Genomic DNA, 16,800 nt, shown 5'->3' with positions numbered 1-16,800 from the left:
AGAAACAGACTGTTTCTCTAATGCAGAGGTAGGACACTGCTGTTTCAAGAGATTCAAGATTTCTTTATTTGTCATTCCTCAGTACTCTCATAAATTAGAACAAAATGCCATTTCTCCCAGCCCAACAGTGCACATATACATATACAATCTACTATAAAACAGTCTTAATTAACTAAATAAATATATGATATCTTATAAAAAGATAAGCCGTGGGTCCTACTTTCTCTTTGCAGAGGGGTTTTTTTTTTTCCCACCGCCGAAGACGGGATGTGCGAAAAACTGTTTTTCGATTCTAGGAGATCCCCTAGCTCCCCCGTCTAACCACTGAACTCTAAAACAACATCAACAACCTCTTCAGTGCCGGGTCACTGAAACTCAGTTTTCCATTTGTGATATTTTTCGGCGGTGCTTCTCCCGCTCCCGAGCTCTTGCTCTGATATGCACTGAAAAGAGGAAGCTGCACGGTGTCCCTCTGCAGAAACAGGAGGCTCTGCACCGCCTGAAAAGCTCCAGGCCCTTACAGGCCCCGGCGGCTCTGGGGCTCCAGGCCAACGTTACGGCGTCTCCCCCCGTGAACCCTTCGGTCTCTCCGCCCAAATCAGTACGGTCTGCAGAGTGTAAAAACAGAACCCCGTGGCTTGCTGCTCAGTGGACGTTTCGGCACTAAGTGCCTTCGGTGGAAAAACCCCTTCCAGAGCGGCGCGCGGCTCGTATCGCTGTTACAGCCGCAAGCCTTTACCGTCTGTCCCTGAAACGGACCGCCCCTGAAAAACGATTCACCTTTCCCTCTCTGGGCTGATTCAGTTTTCCTCACGAAACTAAATCATTCAGGGGTTAGCAAAGCTAGCATCCTTACTGTTCACCACTGGGGTTAGCAAAGCTAGCATCCTTACTGTTCACCACTGGGGTTAGCAAAGCTAGCATCCTTACTGTTCACCACTGGGGTTAGCAAAGCTAGCATCCTTACTGTTCACCACTGGGGTTAGCAAAGCTAGCATCCTTACTGTTCACCACTGGGGTTAGCAAAGCTAGCATCCTTACTGTTCACCACTGGGGTTAGCAAAGCTAGCATCCTTACTGTTCACCACTGGGGTTAGCAAAGCTAGCATCCTTACTGTTCATCTGTGCGTTAGCGAAGCTAGCATCCTTACTGTTCACCTCTGGGGTTAGCAAAGCTAGCATCCTTACTGTTCACCACTGGGGTTAGCAAAGCTAGCATCCTTACTGTTCACCACTGGGGTTAGCAAAGCTAGCATCCTTACTGTTCACCACTGGGGTTAGCAAAGCTAGCATCCTTACTGTTCACCACTGGGGTTAGCAAAGCTAGCATCCTTACTGTTCACCACTGGGGTTAGCAAAGCTAGCATCCTTACTGTTCACCACTGGGGTTAGCAAAGCTAGCATCCTTACTGTTCACCACTGGGGTTAGCAAAGCTAGCATCCTTACTGTTCACCACTGGGGTTAGTGAAGCCAGCATCCTTACTGTTCACCACTGGGGTTAGTGAAGCTAGCATCCTTACTGTTCACCACTGGGGTTAGTGAAGCTAGCATCCTTACTGTTCACCTGTGCGTTAGCGAAGCTAGCATCCTTACTGTTCACCTCTGGGGTTAGCAAAGCTAGCATCCTTACTGTTCACCTGGGGCTCAGCAAAGTGGTGGACAGGTACAACAGAGGAGAAGAAAGGACAGGATCATACCGAGTGGGAGAGGGAGAGAGAAAGAGAGGGGTGGAGAGAGAGGAAGAGGGACTGAGAGGAAGAGAGGAGAGAAAAAAGACCAGTCAGAGGGGAGAGAGGGAATTTGTTTACCAAAATAACCTGGCCGAGACCTAAAGCCAGAGCCAACGAGCCAATCCGGCGCCGCCTCCCAGAGCCGCAGAAATAACCACCGCCATGCTCTAACGACAGGCAGGCGGGTCAGGGGCGGGGCCTCACGCCATTGGCCTGCTGTTGCCATGGAACCCAGGTTAGTACAGGAAGGGCTGGTGAGGAGGAAGCAGCTGCAGAGCACAGCACAGTTTCACATCCACACAGGTAGCAGGTCACCTGTGCACTTCAGCAGCACAGAAGCCCCACCACAGCGACACAGCAAGGTCTCCCCACTCATCAGCACTGCATTACGGGTTCAAATCCCAAAAGACGCACAGCCACGACGGCCGACCGTCTCCTCCACTGGGAACAGTGCACCCTTAGAACCGTCTCCTCCACCAGCTCTTTTCCGTGTGTCAGGAAGGTGCAGAACAGACTAGGACAGCACACAGCAAACGGGACGCTGATGTAACCCGCTCAGACTGCTGGCGTCAGAGATGGCTGGCCACCTCCGCATGGGATTAGTCACTCTGCAGACCCCCCCCTCGCACCGCCCCCCCCCCCCCCGGTCACGGGGAGGAAGGCTTCCGCACAGGCTCGCCGAACCCCTCTGTGCCTTCTTGGGAGAGGGAAGTGGATCCACAGGAAGACTCAGAGGAAGTGGATCCACAGAGAAACTCAGAGGAAGTGGATCCACAGAGAGACTCAGAGGAAGGGCGGTACTAGAATGTTCTGCCCTGCACACAGTCTTTAGAGGACCGTCTCCCATGGGGCCACACCCTGGGGCAGAGAGCTGTGTGTTCTGCACTCAGTACTGAGGGGGAGGGGCTAGTGTACTGAGTGGGTGTGCAGTGTACTGAATGGGAGGGGCTAGAGTACTGAGTGGGATGTGACAGTGTACAGAGTGGCTAGAGTACATAGTGGGAGGGGGTAGTGTACAGAGTGAGAGGGGCTAGTGCACTGAGATCAATGTTCTGTCCACTCACAGCTTATCTGGTGAGGCTGCCCTGCCCTTGTGCCTCACTGCAGGAGAAAACGTGAGTGTCAATGCCAATCAACCGCACCAACCTGAGTGACTACACTAACCGTCTCCCAGAGCGACCGTGACAATCTGCTGTGGGAAGACCTTCCCGCCACCATCACGCTCCACTGGCCAACACGTACACAACCACACACACGGTGGGATCGAGTTACAGCGCGCATTCACAGCGACACAAAACCACACCCGCCACCCGTCTCCACCAAAGGGGACGGTCCAGGCACCGCCCAATCAAACGCATCTCGAATGGCACAGTCCGTTTCAGAGGCAATTATGACACCAGGAGCAACGGGCCCTTTAAAAAGAGCTTCAGAGTACACTCGCACCGACAGCCACGCCCCCTTTTGTGTGTCGTCTCCCTAGGTTACGCTTCACAGCACAATGCTGCTGGTTTTGAAACAGGGAACAGGGCGCTATTGTCTGCCGGAGAAAAAAGGTGTGTACCCACAGGTTCTGTTACATTTCTTACATTGGTTACACGAAGCAGTGCATGATGGGATTTCCCACTGCAGCCAGGTCTGCGTTCTGAGGACTCTTGGCCCAATGAGAGCTGGGCCACACTACCAGACGCCTGTTTACTAGCAGAGCGGAGGCGGGCCGGGGCGGGGCCAGGGTAACATGAGAGCACCCCCTGAATGGTGTGTTTCAGAACAGAGTGGCCCTGAACCCAGGCGAGGTGCCCACAGAGCGAGCGTGTTCACCACCGCACCTCTCACTCAGAAAGGGAGGTCAGAACACACCAAACATACAAAAGCAAACCCTTTACAGTACGTTACATAACGTTATGCCACTCTACTACTGTAACTACAAGTCTTAGTTTCAATTTTAAATAATCACACTAGAGGAAATGGGGTCTCAGTCTTTCTTTCTTCTATGTCTATGTCTGGCTACATTTCATAAACACTATTAGATCTGCAACTAGCTACTCAGCCTGCTGCCATTCTCCCTGCACAGGTCTCTTCTTCACGTCAACAATGGAGCTACTGTGCAAATAAGAGAAATGCTTCAGGAGAATCACACACAGACACGGGTTCCCACAAGCGCAGGTTCCCACAAGCACAGGTTCCCACAAGCGCAGGTCACGGAGAGATGCTGCAAAAGTATCATTCATTATTATGCAAGCCATTAACCAGCTGCAAGGAGAACTGCAGCACGAACTCTTGAGGCGGATTCTGATCATCGGCCAAATCCCAGGACCGCTGAGCGAGCTCGGCTCTCAACACTAAAGCGTCTCAAATTATGGCTCGCAGGGCTTTGCGATGCAGCGTCGGCCCCAAAGATAAGGAACGTCCGTGGTTTCGCTTATCAACAGGAAAAGCGTCGGTGCTTCTACTTCCTCCACACACGGTGGAGAGAGCAGCGTCGTTTGCACCGCTGACAGATACGATGTTCTAGAACACGCCAGAACTCCAGAGTGCCAGAATCCCACAGACGCCGTGGAAACCGGGCCCTGTCGTGTAACCCCTCCCTCCCCGCCATGGGGTCGCGGGTCCCTGCACACGCAGGGCTTCAGCTGCAGCGAGCCGGTCGCAGCACCATCGCTCACTCCTGCGCCGCTGGCCGCAAGCCCCACTGCAGCTTGCATGGGCTGCATCCTCCTGCGTCCTCCTGTATCCTCCTGCAACCTGCTGCATCCTCCTGCACCCTCCTGCATCATCCTGCATCCTCCTGCATCTGCAGAGCCGTGCAGGCTGCGCCCGTCCATCACCTCCTGCAAGGGCCCTCTACATGCAGCAAGACCGCACATGTGCTTAACATTGTGGTTCCTCCTGCAAGGGCCCTCTACATGCAGCAAGACCGCACGTGTGCTTAACATTGTGGTTCCTCCTGCAAGGGCCCTCTACATGCAGCAAGACCGCACGTGTGCTTAACATTGTGGTTCCTCCTGCAAGGGCCCTCTACATGCAGCAAGACCGCACGTGTGCTTAACATTGTGGTTCCTCCTGCAAGGGCCCTCCACACAAACCGAAACTGCACGTGTGCTCAAGATTAATGTCATCAGGGTTAGACGCATAATCGTCTCAGACTGGGCACAGGATTTTTTTACAAACAATAAATAGGCTACTTGTTTACAGGCAGGTACCTGATTTACCTGTCTGACCCCCGGCAATGTGCTCCCGCTCAACCCTGCGCATGTCCGGCCTGCCTCAGCCAGACAGGTGTATATATATTCAGGCACTACTGAGCACTTAACTGGTAACATATGCGTTAGATAATTATGCGTGGACTGCCCCCTCGCCCGTTACACACTCCCTCATGTGATCCAGCCGCCGCGTCGTGCCGCGCGGTCCTCCCGCGTACATCACCTCAGCACAGAGTACCGCCACCGTCAGCCGCGGCGTCGGGTCAGACGCACGCACGACCAGCGGCTCTCCCCACGCCCACCCGAGCGCTAACCATCAGCGGACACCTGGGCGTGTGAGAGGTGAGCTCATACAGGTGAGCTCATAAAGGTGAGCTCATACAGGTGCTCGCGGACTCCCAGACGACCCCGCTATTCGCACAGGTGGAAGCGACACACACACCGCCACAGCGTCCCGCTCGCACGGCGCTAGCAGGTAGCGGCTAGCTCTTAACTTAACGCCAGTTCCTCGCGCCGCTGCCCTCCCTAAGCTTCCGCAAGGCCTCCGTCGGCGCTCCAGGGTGAACCGCCGTTCCTGGAATAGCAACAAATTAATGGCTTCTGACCTCCCATTACGTCTGCGAGGGAGAGAGCGCCAACTGAGTCAGGCGCAGCCCTTTGTCAGAGGTGCGCTAATTACGGGGGCAGCAGTGCACGCACCGCCCCAGAAACACGGGAGGTGGGCCCCTCAAGATTTATTTCCTTTTTACGGCAAACCTGCTGAAAGCACTAACGACCATCACAAACACTGACTACACATGTGGCCGTGAGCCTATGTATCGTGACTGGTTCACTGAGAAACGACCATCATTATTACTATCGTTATCATTCTAACCGTTGTTTATTGATATTGCTGTTATAATATGACAGTTAACCTTTAGACGGTTCATCCGGCGGCTCTCCGTATACTCAGATATGAGGTAACGTCAGACAAGTAAAAACTGCTATGAAGCACTGCCCTTTTATTCAGAGATCCATGGGCTCAATATGATATTATAATGCAGTATCTGATCTGCTGAAATCAGCATGAATCGTTCCCTCATTAAAATTATGAAATTTTGAGGAAAAAAAAGGATGAATCTATATACAGACTGAACCTTGTAAAATGACTCGGATTACAGTGGCAGAAAGTGAAAGTACTGAAAATAGCATTTCTAATTTAAATCCGCGAGTCTCGTTTTTCTGGTAAAGTAATCCAGACATATTGTGCCAATATTCTTGTGGATCATGCACGTTATGATTATGCAAACGACAGGGGTTTATCAACTCCAGCATTAATACTGCACTATGAAATTGAGTTATTAGCAGTCATCCAAAATTCAAATTCATGCAGTCACATGCTCTCATTTTGAGCATTGCAAAGAGGTCTCAATATGAAGACTTCATCCCGACTATTCTGGCGGAAAAAGCATGCTCAATAACCCAACACAGACAGGCAGCGACTATCCAGCACCTAGATGGCTAGCACAGCAGGCAATATTCTGAGTCAGCACGCTGCCGACTTCAACGTTTGCTCCTTAAATGATTGTGACCTACAAAAACGCATTTTGTTGTCACTTCTGTAATTGCTTCAGCAACAAATACTGCCTTGAGTACTCGCTTTATCAAACAACCCGTTATATGTGCAGCGGAGTAACGTAAATTAAGCCATTATGTCCGATTTGATGCAAAAGCACGCTCCTGCCAGCCTGACCTACAACCACTCCCCCGCAGACCTGAACTTCAACATGGCCTCCAACACAAACAAATGGCAGCGTCAACCGAACCACAATTACCGACGTCGCCAGCCCCTACTTAATATCGCTGTTCTATTGGGCAGACCCGTATACGGCCCGCCCCCTGCACTACATGATTGGACAGACATCCTGTTTTGCAGAGAAGTATTCGACAATTCTTACACACCCATTTCGTGATGGGCTTAGATAAAGCATATAAACAAGATTTAAAGGCCATTTTTAAAAAACATTACGTAAATAGTTGAAAAACACTTCTAACCCGTCTCGCATGCTTAATATTGTGACCAAAATAAAAACCACAAGTTAGCAAGCCCCTCAACTATCTATAAGGTACAAAAAGCGAGCCAAGAAGACACGAACTACCATTTCAATGTTTTCTATAATGTATGGTTCGGTAACGTTAGCTAGGTCATAAGTACTACATGCCATGTCACAACCAGGCAAGCTGATAACAACGAGATGTTTTCTTAAGTGATATGTCTCCGTTTTAAATTGCCTTAGCTAGCTAGCTAGCGAGCTAGCTGTTGCCACAAGAGAGCAGCACTGCTAAGGGGGCGTGTATCATTCAGACATAACCGCTGTTGTTTTCATGAAACACGTACAGGACATAATTTCCACATTGAGATGGATATCACGCTAGAAATATACCCGGTTCTTAGTTAGCTAAATGTAACTATGTTCTAAGTTGTACATTTTTGCACAAAACACAAATAGAGGGAAAAGAAAATAGCTGCCGATTGCGTTGGCAAGCCCCACAGATGGCGTTGCACTAGCCAGCCATCAAACCAGCGAAAACGAGTGAATTTGTCAAATTAGCTAACATTACAATAAGTTCACGTAGATATGCAACTTAAATATAAATAGTTTAGCAGGTAATTTCACATTATTTAACACTTCCAGGAAATAACGTTCACCAGCTGCACTCGTTGGTAACTTGCTAACACTTGGATAAGTATTTTAGCAGGTATTTTATCCGCAAAATCTTTATCTTAATTAGCCTGCAACATAACTATGGCATGAACTGGACGGCAAACTGCAATGAATAAAAAACTAATGTTAGGTAATGGAAATATTCGGATATAAAAGTTGAGCTATCTAGCTGTTTACCAGTATAGCAAGATGGGGTAAACACCAGTCGTGAGCTAGCGCTGGCTGTTTTTTACACGAGTAGTTAGCTCGATTAGCCAAGTTATTTAACTGACTAGCCAATTCGCGAAACAGATGACAGCTACTGATAAAACGATAAAAATGATGAAATATCCCACCATCTAATCGCAACATTGGTTATGTCATCTCGCTCTTACGAGTTGTGAGTTAAAAATCAGCACTGGGATCAGTCGGAACTAAATCCTGCTTCTACATAACTATGGCCTCCGCGTTCCTCCCCTCGCAGGGGTGCAGAGTTAGCATGCTAGCTAGCAACTAGCTAATTTGTTTATTTAGGTAGCTCGCTAGCTACTAGCTAAAAGAGGAAGAAATTTCTAGATGCTCAACAAACTATCCAGCGGCAAGTTGCAATACTACAGACTAAGCATGCTACTCACCTTAAGACTCCTCCGTGGGTCAACTAGACAGTTTTTAGATCCGTATTAAGCAGTGTTTTTGGATATTTTTCGCTGTTTCCGTGGGGTCCACGCTGCCCCCCTCTCTCTCTCTCTTGCTCTCTCTCTCTCTGGTTTGTTTTGTTTATCTTCTTCCTGACGGGTTCCTGGAAAGCGCGTGACTGCTCTCTCACGTGCTTCACCAGCGACCAATTACAGCTCGCGCCTGAGATTAGCCCCCAAAACAGCACTTTTCGTGCACCCGTCAATCGGCGTGTAAAACCCACTTCATACAACTGTTTACTAATCTTGTTAACGCGGATGAGAAGATGCGTGCAAATGTAAGGGCAACTTTAAAAGTAAAAAAATGTAGGTAACGTGACATTACAGTAAATTATGTAATCGCGTATGCATGTTATATATGGATCATTGAATGCTGTCCATAGGATAATTATATCTGTCTCTGTGGAATACTTGGAGACGGTAATATGACCACTGACTGTTTTCAAGGGGTATTGTAAACAGTGATGTAATGGCATGCATTTTGTTATACAAGCCACATTATGTAGAAATCCTGGTGTATATCTTTTCTGTAGGAATATAGGCTATTCATTTAGTTCCATGACCACCCCATGTCTCTCACTCACTTACTGTCACACACCCCTGCTTCCTGTGAGTACCCTGATTATACACCGAGATACCAGGAAATATACTCTGATTGAACACTGAGACCTCGAGAGAATATCCCTAAGCAGCCTTCCTTCCTTTTCGCTTTCGTCAATTTTAATTTTATGTCGTCTAACTCCTCCAACAACATTGCCTTTGCTTGCTTCTCACTTGCTCTGCTTATATCTCTTAAAGTCTGTTTGCACCTTTTGTGCTCGTCCATGTTTGTGCACTGCGGTTTTGTTTTATGTGCTGCCATTTTGGCCAGGTCTTTCTCGAAAAAGAGATCTTTGATCTCAAGAGAGTAACCAGGTAAAATAAAAGTATATAAAATTTAAAAAATAAAAAAAAAAACTCCAATGAAACCACTGAAATGGAAGCTCCTCCCATGCAGCCACTTCCTGGATGGCTCACCTGAAGTGATCAATCTTCCTGTGCCACTCCCAACTGCCATCTCTGCTGCAGGGCATGAGTGGGAATGGTGCCCATTTCCTACTAGCTGAAACACAGGGTTTCACTCTTGCAGAAACCAACAGCGACCACGGCAATGTTCTACCCAACACTCCCAACCCTGGTTGCCTCCCTGGCTCACATGTTGCTTGAATTCAAACATGGACTAATTCTTGCTTAAACTATAAAAAAAAAAGAAAAGAAAAGACAAGAGGCTGCCCTGATTTGAACTGACCTATGGCTGGGAGCTGGAATTATAAATGTTCTCCTTATCGATCAGTTTGAGTCCTCCTTTTACATTACATTTATTTGGCAGGCGCTTTTATCCAAAGCGATGTACAATAAGAGCACACCGAAGGTCATTTGAACAACTACAAAACACAGGTCCGTTAAGGTACAATACTCATTTTGTAACAGTTATTCATAGCCATGAACATGTTAAGTCCAGTACACACAGTGAACATTACTCTGACTTAATCTATGCTAAGTCAAACTAGGAGGCATGACAAACTGCAATATAAAGATAATGATACAAAGTATAATTAGTTTGCGATACCAGTTTCAAGAATGTTTATCATTTTTAAACTAAAACAAGAAGTGAGCCGCTTGTGGTCAATACACTTAATGGTGGAGCAAGGTTTCAGCAGTTTTACTCCAAAGCCCCAAATATCCCTGGGTCTGATTTATGACTACCTGCCCACAGGTAATGGAATTTCAGTTCCAAATCACTGTTCCCCTTTCTGAAATTTCACACATCTTCAGCCACGGACTCAACCATATAGAGCAGAGCTCAGAGGCATAAACATATCAGCACTGGAAGTCGCTGGAAGCTTTGAAAATTACACCCGTATACCAGATTTCAGAATTTTAATCTATTATTGATTGCAATCATCATTTACATAGACAGTTTAGCAATAGTGCCAAGACATAGTCCCTTGTCAAATTATGATTATTCTGAATTTTCTGAAGTTTTTTTTCTCCTCTAATCGATGGAACGTGGGAATCCTGTCCATTTATTGCTTGTCTTTTTTGCATCAGTGTTAATGAGTTTTATATGGCATAAATGGCCATGCGATTCTCAGTTTCACACCAGTTTGGCTAAACAGGCAAACTCTGGAATTACATCACCCACACATTATAATGGCAAACTTATAGTCATTAACTGATAATATCATTTTTTTTAAAACTGCTGGGTCTTATGTGAGTCTCCAAAAGGTCTTGGAGAAATAATACGTGCTACCTTATATAATTCCAGCTGTAACATACCAGTCATTTTAGGATTTCTTTGGACTGAATTCAGTGTCACTTCAATACTGTCAGATACAACTGGCACCCCTTTCTGTTCTTCAGACATGTTTGTCATTTTAGAAAATCGAGATGAGTCACAAATTCACATATACCCTAAAACCAGAGAGATGTTTATCCATGTGACGGTCAACACAGAAACCTGCGCTGAAGAGGACTCACGGGTTGAAACATTAAGCAGCATCGCATATGTTCAAAAAGCAATATTGTGATTTACTTAAGTCAGAACCTTTTAAAAATGTGCAGATGTATGCCCATGATGACCGTCATTTCAGTCATTTAACTTAATCACTGTCCCTTATACAATCTGCAATTAAACGCGAAATGCTCTCCTGCTCTTAAATGAAAAATTAATAGGAGCAAACATTCTCCTTTAACAATCGTTTAATCTTGGCTTTTGCAGAAATACAAATTCATCACACAGACACAACCGTAAGGACACGGTGAAAATAAGGAACACGTCTTAACTGAAATAAATATTTAAACTTCGTCCGGTCGGTCTGTTTGAGCGGTGTGCACTCATGGTAAAAGTTTATTAAAATGTTTTCGCTTTTCTTTTTTTTTTTTTAAGCGTGCCAGTCAACTGAGAAGAGACAGAGTCACACAGCAAACAGGCCCAGAGACGGGCAGAATTTACATGAGCTAATCTTGTACATCTCAAGTGGAATTCTTCCCAAATCCTTTTTGGATTTAAGTTGAGCAAATTGCTACTGGAGGCATTGTGCTTCTCTCCTGAACAGAGGGGATCACACAGCTCCCCGGCCAAGGCGCGGGGTTTAAAAGGAATGTTCCGTTTCTATGGAAGGGATTCTGAAGACAGCCAAGCCTCTTGTTCTGCAAAAAAAAAGAAAAAAAAAAAAGAGGAGAAGTGAAATTTAATTTTGCCTGGAGCACGGGGCTCGTTTCCTGTCGCAGCTGGGAGCAGGGCTGGTCCTGTCCTGAGACGGGTCCATTCTAAGCAGTTTAAAAATTTTTTTTGTAAAAAGCGATGTGCCCTACTGCCTGCGGCCAGGGCATCTCCCTCCCCTCCAGGGCATCTCCCTCCTCCCCAGGGCATCTCCCTCCCCTCCAGGGCATCTCCCTCCTCCCCAGGGCATCTCCCTCCCCTCCAGGGCATCTCCCTCCTCCCCAGGGCATCTCCCTCCCCCCCAGGGCATCTCCCTCCCCTCCAGGGCATCTCTCTCCCCTCCAGGGCATCTCTCTCCCCTCCAGGGCATCTCTCTCCCCTCCAGGACATCTCCCTCCTCCCCAGGGCATCTCCCTCCCCTCCAGGGCATCTCCCTCCTCCCCAGGGCATCTCCCTCCCCTCCAGGGCACCTCCCTCCCCTCCAGGGCACCTCCCTCCCCTCCAGGGCATCTCCCTCCTCCCCAGGGCATCTCCCTCCCCTCCAGGGCACCTCTTTCCTCCCCAGGGCATCTCTCTACCCTCCCCAGGGCCCCGCTCTCCTCCGGGGCACCTCTCTCCTCCCCGGGGCATCTCCCTCCTCCGCAGGGCACCACTCTCCTCCCCGGGGCATCTCCCTCCCCTCCGGGGCAACAGCAGGCACTGTGAGCCACAGTGAGTGAAGACCACATCCCAGAACAGAACAGCGAGCGTTACGGCTCTGTCAGCGATTTGGGGGGGCGGGGGGGTCATGTGACCTGGTTTTGGGGCCAGAAGCAAGGGCTTCTGGGACAGTCTGGAGGGCCGGTGCTCTGTCCGGCTCTGTCCATCTGCCCAGCTATGCCCTGGGCCACATGCCAGGCCTTTCACCCAATCAGAGCGGCCGTTACTCAGCAAAAGAAGAGAAGTCAATGAGCCCCAGTCCTGCATTGTGCGTCTAATCTGCTTACAATCTGCCCTTTTGTTTAAGGTCCCCCACCCCCCCCGCGCCCCCGCGTGCCCCCGGTTCAGGGGGTTTGTATCCCAGCCAGGCTTCTGCATTCTGCTTCCTCTGGGACAGAGAACCCCCCCCCCCAACCCCCGACCCTCGACCCTCATCTGCGCCTAGGGGGAGACAGGTGGCCTCTCATTGGTCCAGACTGTGAGGGCCACGCCCCCTTATGACCAGCAGAGTGTGATTATTTGTTACAGTGGGAAGATGAAAGGGTGCCGCTCCAGGCCTTTTAAAATTCCAGTCAGGCTCCTTCGGCCCTGCGAGACTCCTGCCGCCGTCGCCGCGCGCCTGCACCGCGGCAACCAGAACACAACAGGGCAGAAATCAACACGCGGGCGAGAGAGCGGCGCTATTCTGGCCCAGCTCAGGGATACTCACCCGCCGGGGGGGGGGGGGGGGGGGTTAGCTGAGCCTAGGGCCAGTGGTACTGCAGGTACCAGATGATGTCGGTTTTCAAGGACGGTCCGAACAGCGGGTTCAGCTGAGCCAGGAAAGCGACCAGCCAGCTGTGGAGCAGAGCAGCAGAAAGCCCACAATCAACACGGCGTTACTCAACACGGCGCTACTCAACACGGCACTACTCAACACGGCGCTACTACTCAACACGGCGCTACTACTCAACACGGCGCTACTACTCAACACGGCGCTACTCAACACAGCGCTACTCAACACGGCGCTACTCAACACAGCACTACCCAACACGGCGCTACTCAACACAACACTACTCAACGCGCCCCAGCTCAACATGGTGCAGCTCAACACGGCCCTACTCAACACCACTGTGACTCAGCACTCTGCAGCACTGCTGTGGGTGGATTAATCCCTCTCTTCATGACAAGGCACTGCTAACGCTAATTAGCAATGCTAATTCTAAAGCGCTTACCCCCCCCAAACGCTGATGCACTGTTGATGATGATAATGTTAACAATGCTAGAATGTTCCAGAAATGCTAATATGGTGTTACCATTTAGCTGGGTAGCACCAACCCTGGGGATCAGAGGGACTTTTTGCCTTCAGGCTGAACTCTGTGGTCAAAACACACCCCTGATAGCTGTGCATTTCCGTGCCTGTTTATTGCGGTCATAAAAAAAATGTTATAAAAATAGGGCGAAGCTACAGTGAGGTGCACTCAAAACACACGCACAAACCACAAGTTACGAGTCGCAAAAGAAAGCAGAAAACAGACCTGTGAACTGGTCTGCTTCTGAACGACAGTAACTGTTTGAAGAATAAAGAAAGGGAAATGATTTCGTCTCAGACCAGAACAAATTTAGCTTTTACCTTTGGCAAAAAGAAGGACAGTCTGTTGGCCTGTTACTGACAGTCTCTCTCTCTCTCTCACACACGCACACACACACAGCATTCATAGCTAACTGCACACACAACCAGGATGAGGAAGAGAAGAGGTTCTAAATGTAGGTCACTCTCCTCTGCTCCTCAATAACCACCATTGCCACATAAAGGAGCATTCTGTTTATTTATGCCGTTTCCTGAATGCAACAGCATCGCTCTCACATTAACCCGCGTCGCCTTCACACAGCAACGTGCCTGTTGAGTCCTCAAGACAATTCGCCATCACTCTTTCGGTAAGAAACCCCGTAAGACCGTAATGATGCCATGCACTCAGCGCTTACGTTCACACGTTAATTGGTTCCGTTAAGAGGAAACCCACACACGCCTGCTAACACAAGGAAAAGTACTTGCCTGCATTAACGAGAGAACCAAGGCATAAGGAAATTTACATTTTAAGCTTTTGCTTCCCCCTAGTGTCCAGTTTATGATATAACAGTGCCAAAAAATTAAGCATGCTTGATTTGCATGGATGACCATTTAACATACCAAGAGACTTAACACTGAATTTTTACTCGGTTTCAAAGTTTAAAAAATATGTATATTCTTCTAATTTTTTAAAAGCTAATTTCCAATCGTTTCTGCATGACAGGGACTGCAGGAAATCCCTACAGTCAGCCCCTCTCCTCTGACAGTTTCGCTGATGAGTCGTGTAAAAAAGTCTGTTCTGCTGCAGCTGTGGCAGCTGACCGATTCGATGTGAAATGTAATTGATTTCCACGGAGGCCAGGGCCCAGCAGTCGATGGCCATCCAGTGACCTGCGGCTGTACGCTCCCTCCGTGGCGTACGTTACGCTTGCTAATGGAGAGCCGAGTTCGACCAGTTTCAGGCCCGACAGAGGCGAATCCACCGAGTAAAACGCAGCGAAATGTTAACTAACAGATTGCGAATGTGAACTGAAGGATGCAGGAATGTCGGAAGCACATTCTTCGGATGGCAATACTCACAACAGATAGCAGCAAACTGCCGTTAGCACCAGCATGGTAATAATGACCCTGCGAAACAGAAGGGGAAAGTTGAGTCACTTTGCACCATGAAAAACACAGTACATCAGAACAGGAGCTTATCAAAACGCCACCTATACAGGCAAATACGCTTTAATAGCCCCGTTCAATTACGATGTCCTTAAGCAGTTTCCAGTCCTTTTATTTGTAAATCAATATTAAGGACGTCATTGCGTCATCGTTCTGTTTTTGGAAAAATTATAAATATTCAAGGTAGACTCATAAAAGACCAACCACCAATCACAAACCTGAATGCTGAATGATGCTACTCTATATACTATATCTAGTTATCACCAGTTGACACCTTCTTGGAATCATGCATCTCTTGACTGGGTACAGTCACACTGTTCAGAGTCAGACTTGCTCTTACTATAAAATGGGAAATCCGATACAAACTAGAAATACAGGAAAGGGGAACTTCGATGATGCATCGTCACACTGCTATATAGGGAAAAAATTCGGTTTGCAACTCAAGTAACGTTAAACTAGCAGGCAGTCGTCGTAATGAACCGAAAACGTTCTTTTCCCCCCACGCTGTTTAAGACTACTTCATAAATATGCAGTAAGCTAAATAACGACAATCAACAAACGAGAAGTGTCAAGCGTTTCAGGCACGCAAGCCTCCACATCACAATTACAGCACCTACCACATAGCTACAGTAGCTAAAACTAAGTCAGATGACCTTGTGTGCAGCTAGCACAAAGTTACTAATTAATTGTTTTTAGCATCTTCGCAAGTTTGCCGGTCACAGACTCTAGAACTTATACGCGAAATGTTACTGGCCAGGATGTAAATAACAGTAGTGTGGGGGTGGGGAGCACACATACGCCATAAACTACAAGACTGCAATGTTTTAGTTGGTTTGATTCCATGGGCAATAAAACTGACAATAAGCCTTGTCGGAAAGGATTCGACTGCTTTGTCAAATGCGATTTAATGCTTCAATTTAATGCGATCACTTCAGTATCTGAATAGCGGGTAGCACTTAGCTAGCCAACTTGGTACACCAGAAAAGGCGAAATGAAACTAATTTGACTATGTTAGCGTTAGCTACCGCGCAAACTTAGCTAGAAGTTTCAGAATGGCAGGCAAGTGTTTACATCTGCAGAAAAAAGAACTCGGAGAAAATGTAAAATGAGGACGGTAACATAATACTCCCACAAACAAACAGTCAGAAGGCTGGTCGACCAACTTACCCCCTGTTTGGTCCTTTGGGGATCAACCACGGCACAACCCCACCAATAATGCCCCAGAACACTGTCACGACTACCATGGGTATTACAAAAGAAAGACTCGCCATCGTGAGTTACTTGAAGTAGCTACAAAGTTTTATGAAGTATCTTTCTATCTGCTTTGGTCGACGTTTTCACAGCGAAGAGAGCTAAGTCAGCTAGCAAGCTGGACGGCTAACTACAGTGAGACAGAACTCCATACGCCACCAGGAAGCAAGAATCACATGACTTGTTGAAACACTGGAGTACGTCACGTGGTGATGTAAAAATTCTATTACACTGCGTCACAAAAAAACAAAATGTCACAGCTGGAACATAAGTCTTCGTCATTCTACAGGCTGCCGTTAATTTCAGAGATTTCACCAGCATGAGAGGTTTAAATGTTGGACCATGCGCACTATAAAACAAACTGCATAATAGCCTCACTGTCTCGAAGACCAGTGAAAATATTTCCATTGATTTCATCTTTATCAAAAACTCCCCAATTCTCAAAATTTCCTGCCAAACTGGTCATTAAGAAACAGTACAAAATACTTCAAGACTTGATACGCCATCAGAAACTTTGTAGTTTCCGTGGCAATATATTAAGAGGTTATAAATTCAGCTGTTGACAAGATTTGCACTAGGCCCACCTATCAGAAGTGCGTAAACCTGGGTTAAGAAACAC

At 47.8% G+C, this 16,800-nt stretch overlaps 2 protein-coding genes across 2 annotated transcripts in view; both read right to left on the bottom strand.

Moving 5' to 3' along the window:
- LOC118222990 (CREB3 regulatory factor-like) overlaps positions 1-8,400 on the bottom strand; it is a 28,569-nt gene extending 20,169 nt beyond the window's left edge. The window contains 1 exon segment of the mRNA XM_035409020.1: positions 8,251-8,400. The gene's annotated coding sequence lies outside the window, so the exon portion shown is untranslated.
- Positions 8,401-11,034: 2,634 nt separating this feature from the next.
- LOC118224406 (V-type proton ATPase subunit e 1-like) lies at positions 11,035-16,372 on the bottom strand. The gene is made up of 4 exons (XM_035411929.1): positions 16,098-16,372; positions 14,844-14,891; positions 12,924-13,051; positions 11,035-11,502 (listed from the first exon to the last, which is right to left on the bottom strand). Exons 1-3 carry the CDS (start codon positions 16,199-16,201, stop codon positions 12,958-12,960), a joined length of 246 nt encoding a protein of 81 aa, XP_035267820.1. The 5' UTR covers positions 16,202-16,372; the 3' UTR covers positions 11,035-11,502; positions 12,924-12,957.
- Between the last annotated feature and the right edge of the window lie 428 nt (positions 16,373-16,800).

Source organism: Anguilla anguilla, chromosome 3, assembly GCF_013347855.1.
Source record: "Anguilla anguilla isolate fAngAng1 chromosome 3, fAngAng1.pri, whole genome shotgun sequence".
NCBI classification, from domain to species: Eukaryota; Metazoa; Chordata; class Actinopteri; order Anguilliformes; family Anguillidae; genus Anguilla; species Anguilla anguilla.
This window is presented reverse-complemented; position numbering and strand designations above follow the sequence as displayed.

Bases quoted from the DNA above. Each gene is read 5' to 3' on its own strand.
- LOC118224406 (XM_035411929.1), bottom strand. From the start codon at position 16,201: ATGGCGAGTCTTTCTTTTGTAATACCCATGGTAGTCGTGACAGTGTTC. The intron at 14,892-16,097 runs GTAAGTTGGTCG...TCTGTTTCGCAG, and splicing joins CCCAAAGGACCAAACAGGGG to GGTCATTATTACCATGCTGG. The intron at 13,052-14,843 runs GTGAGTATTGCC...TCTGCTCCACAG, and splicing joins GCAGTTTGCTGCTATCTGTT to CTGGCTGGTCGCTTTCCTGG.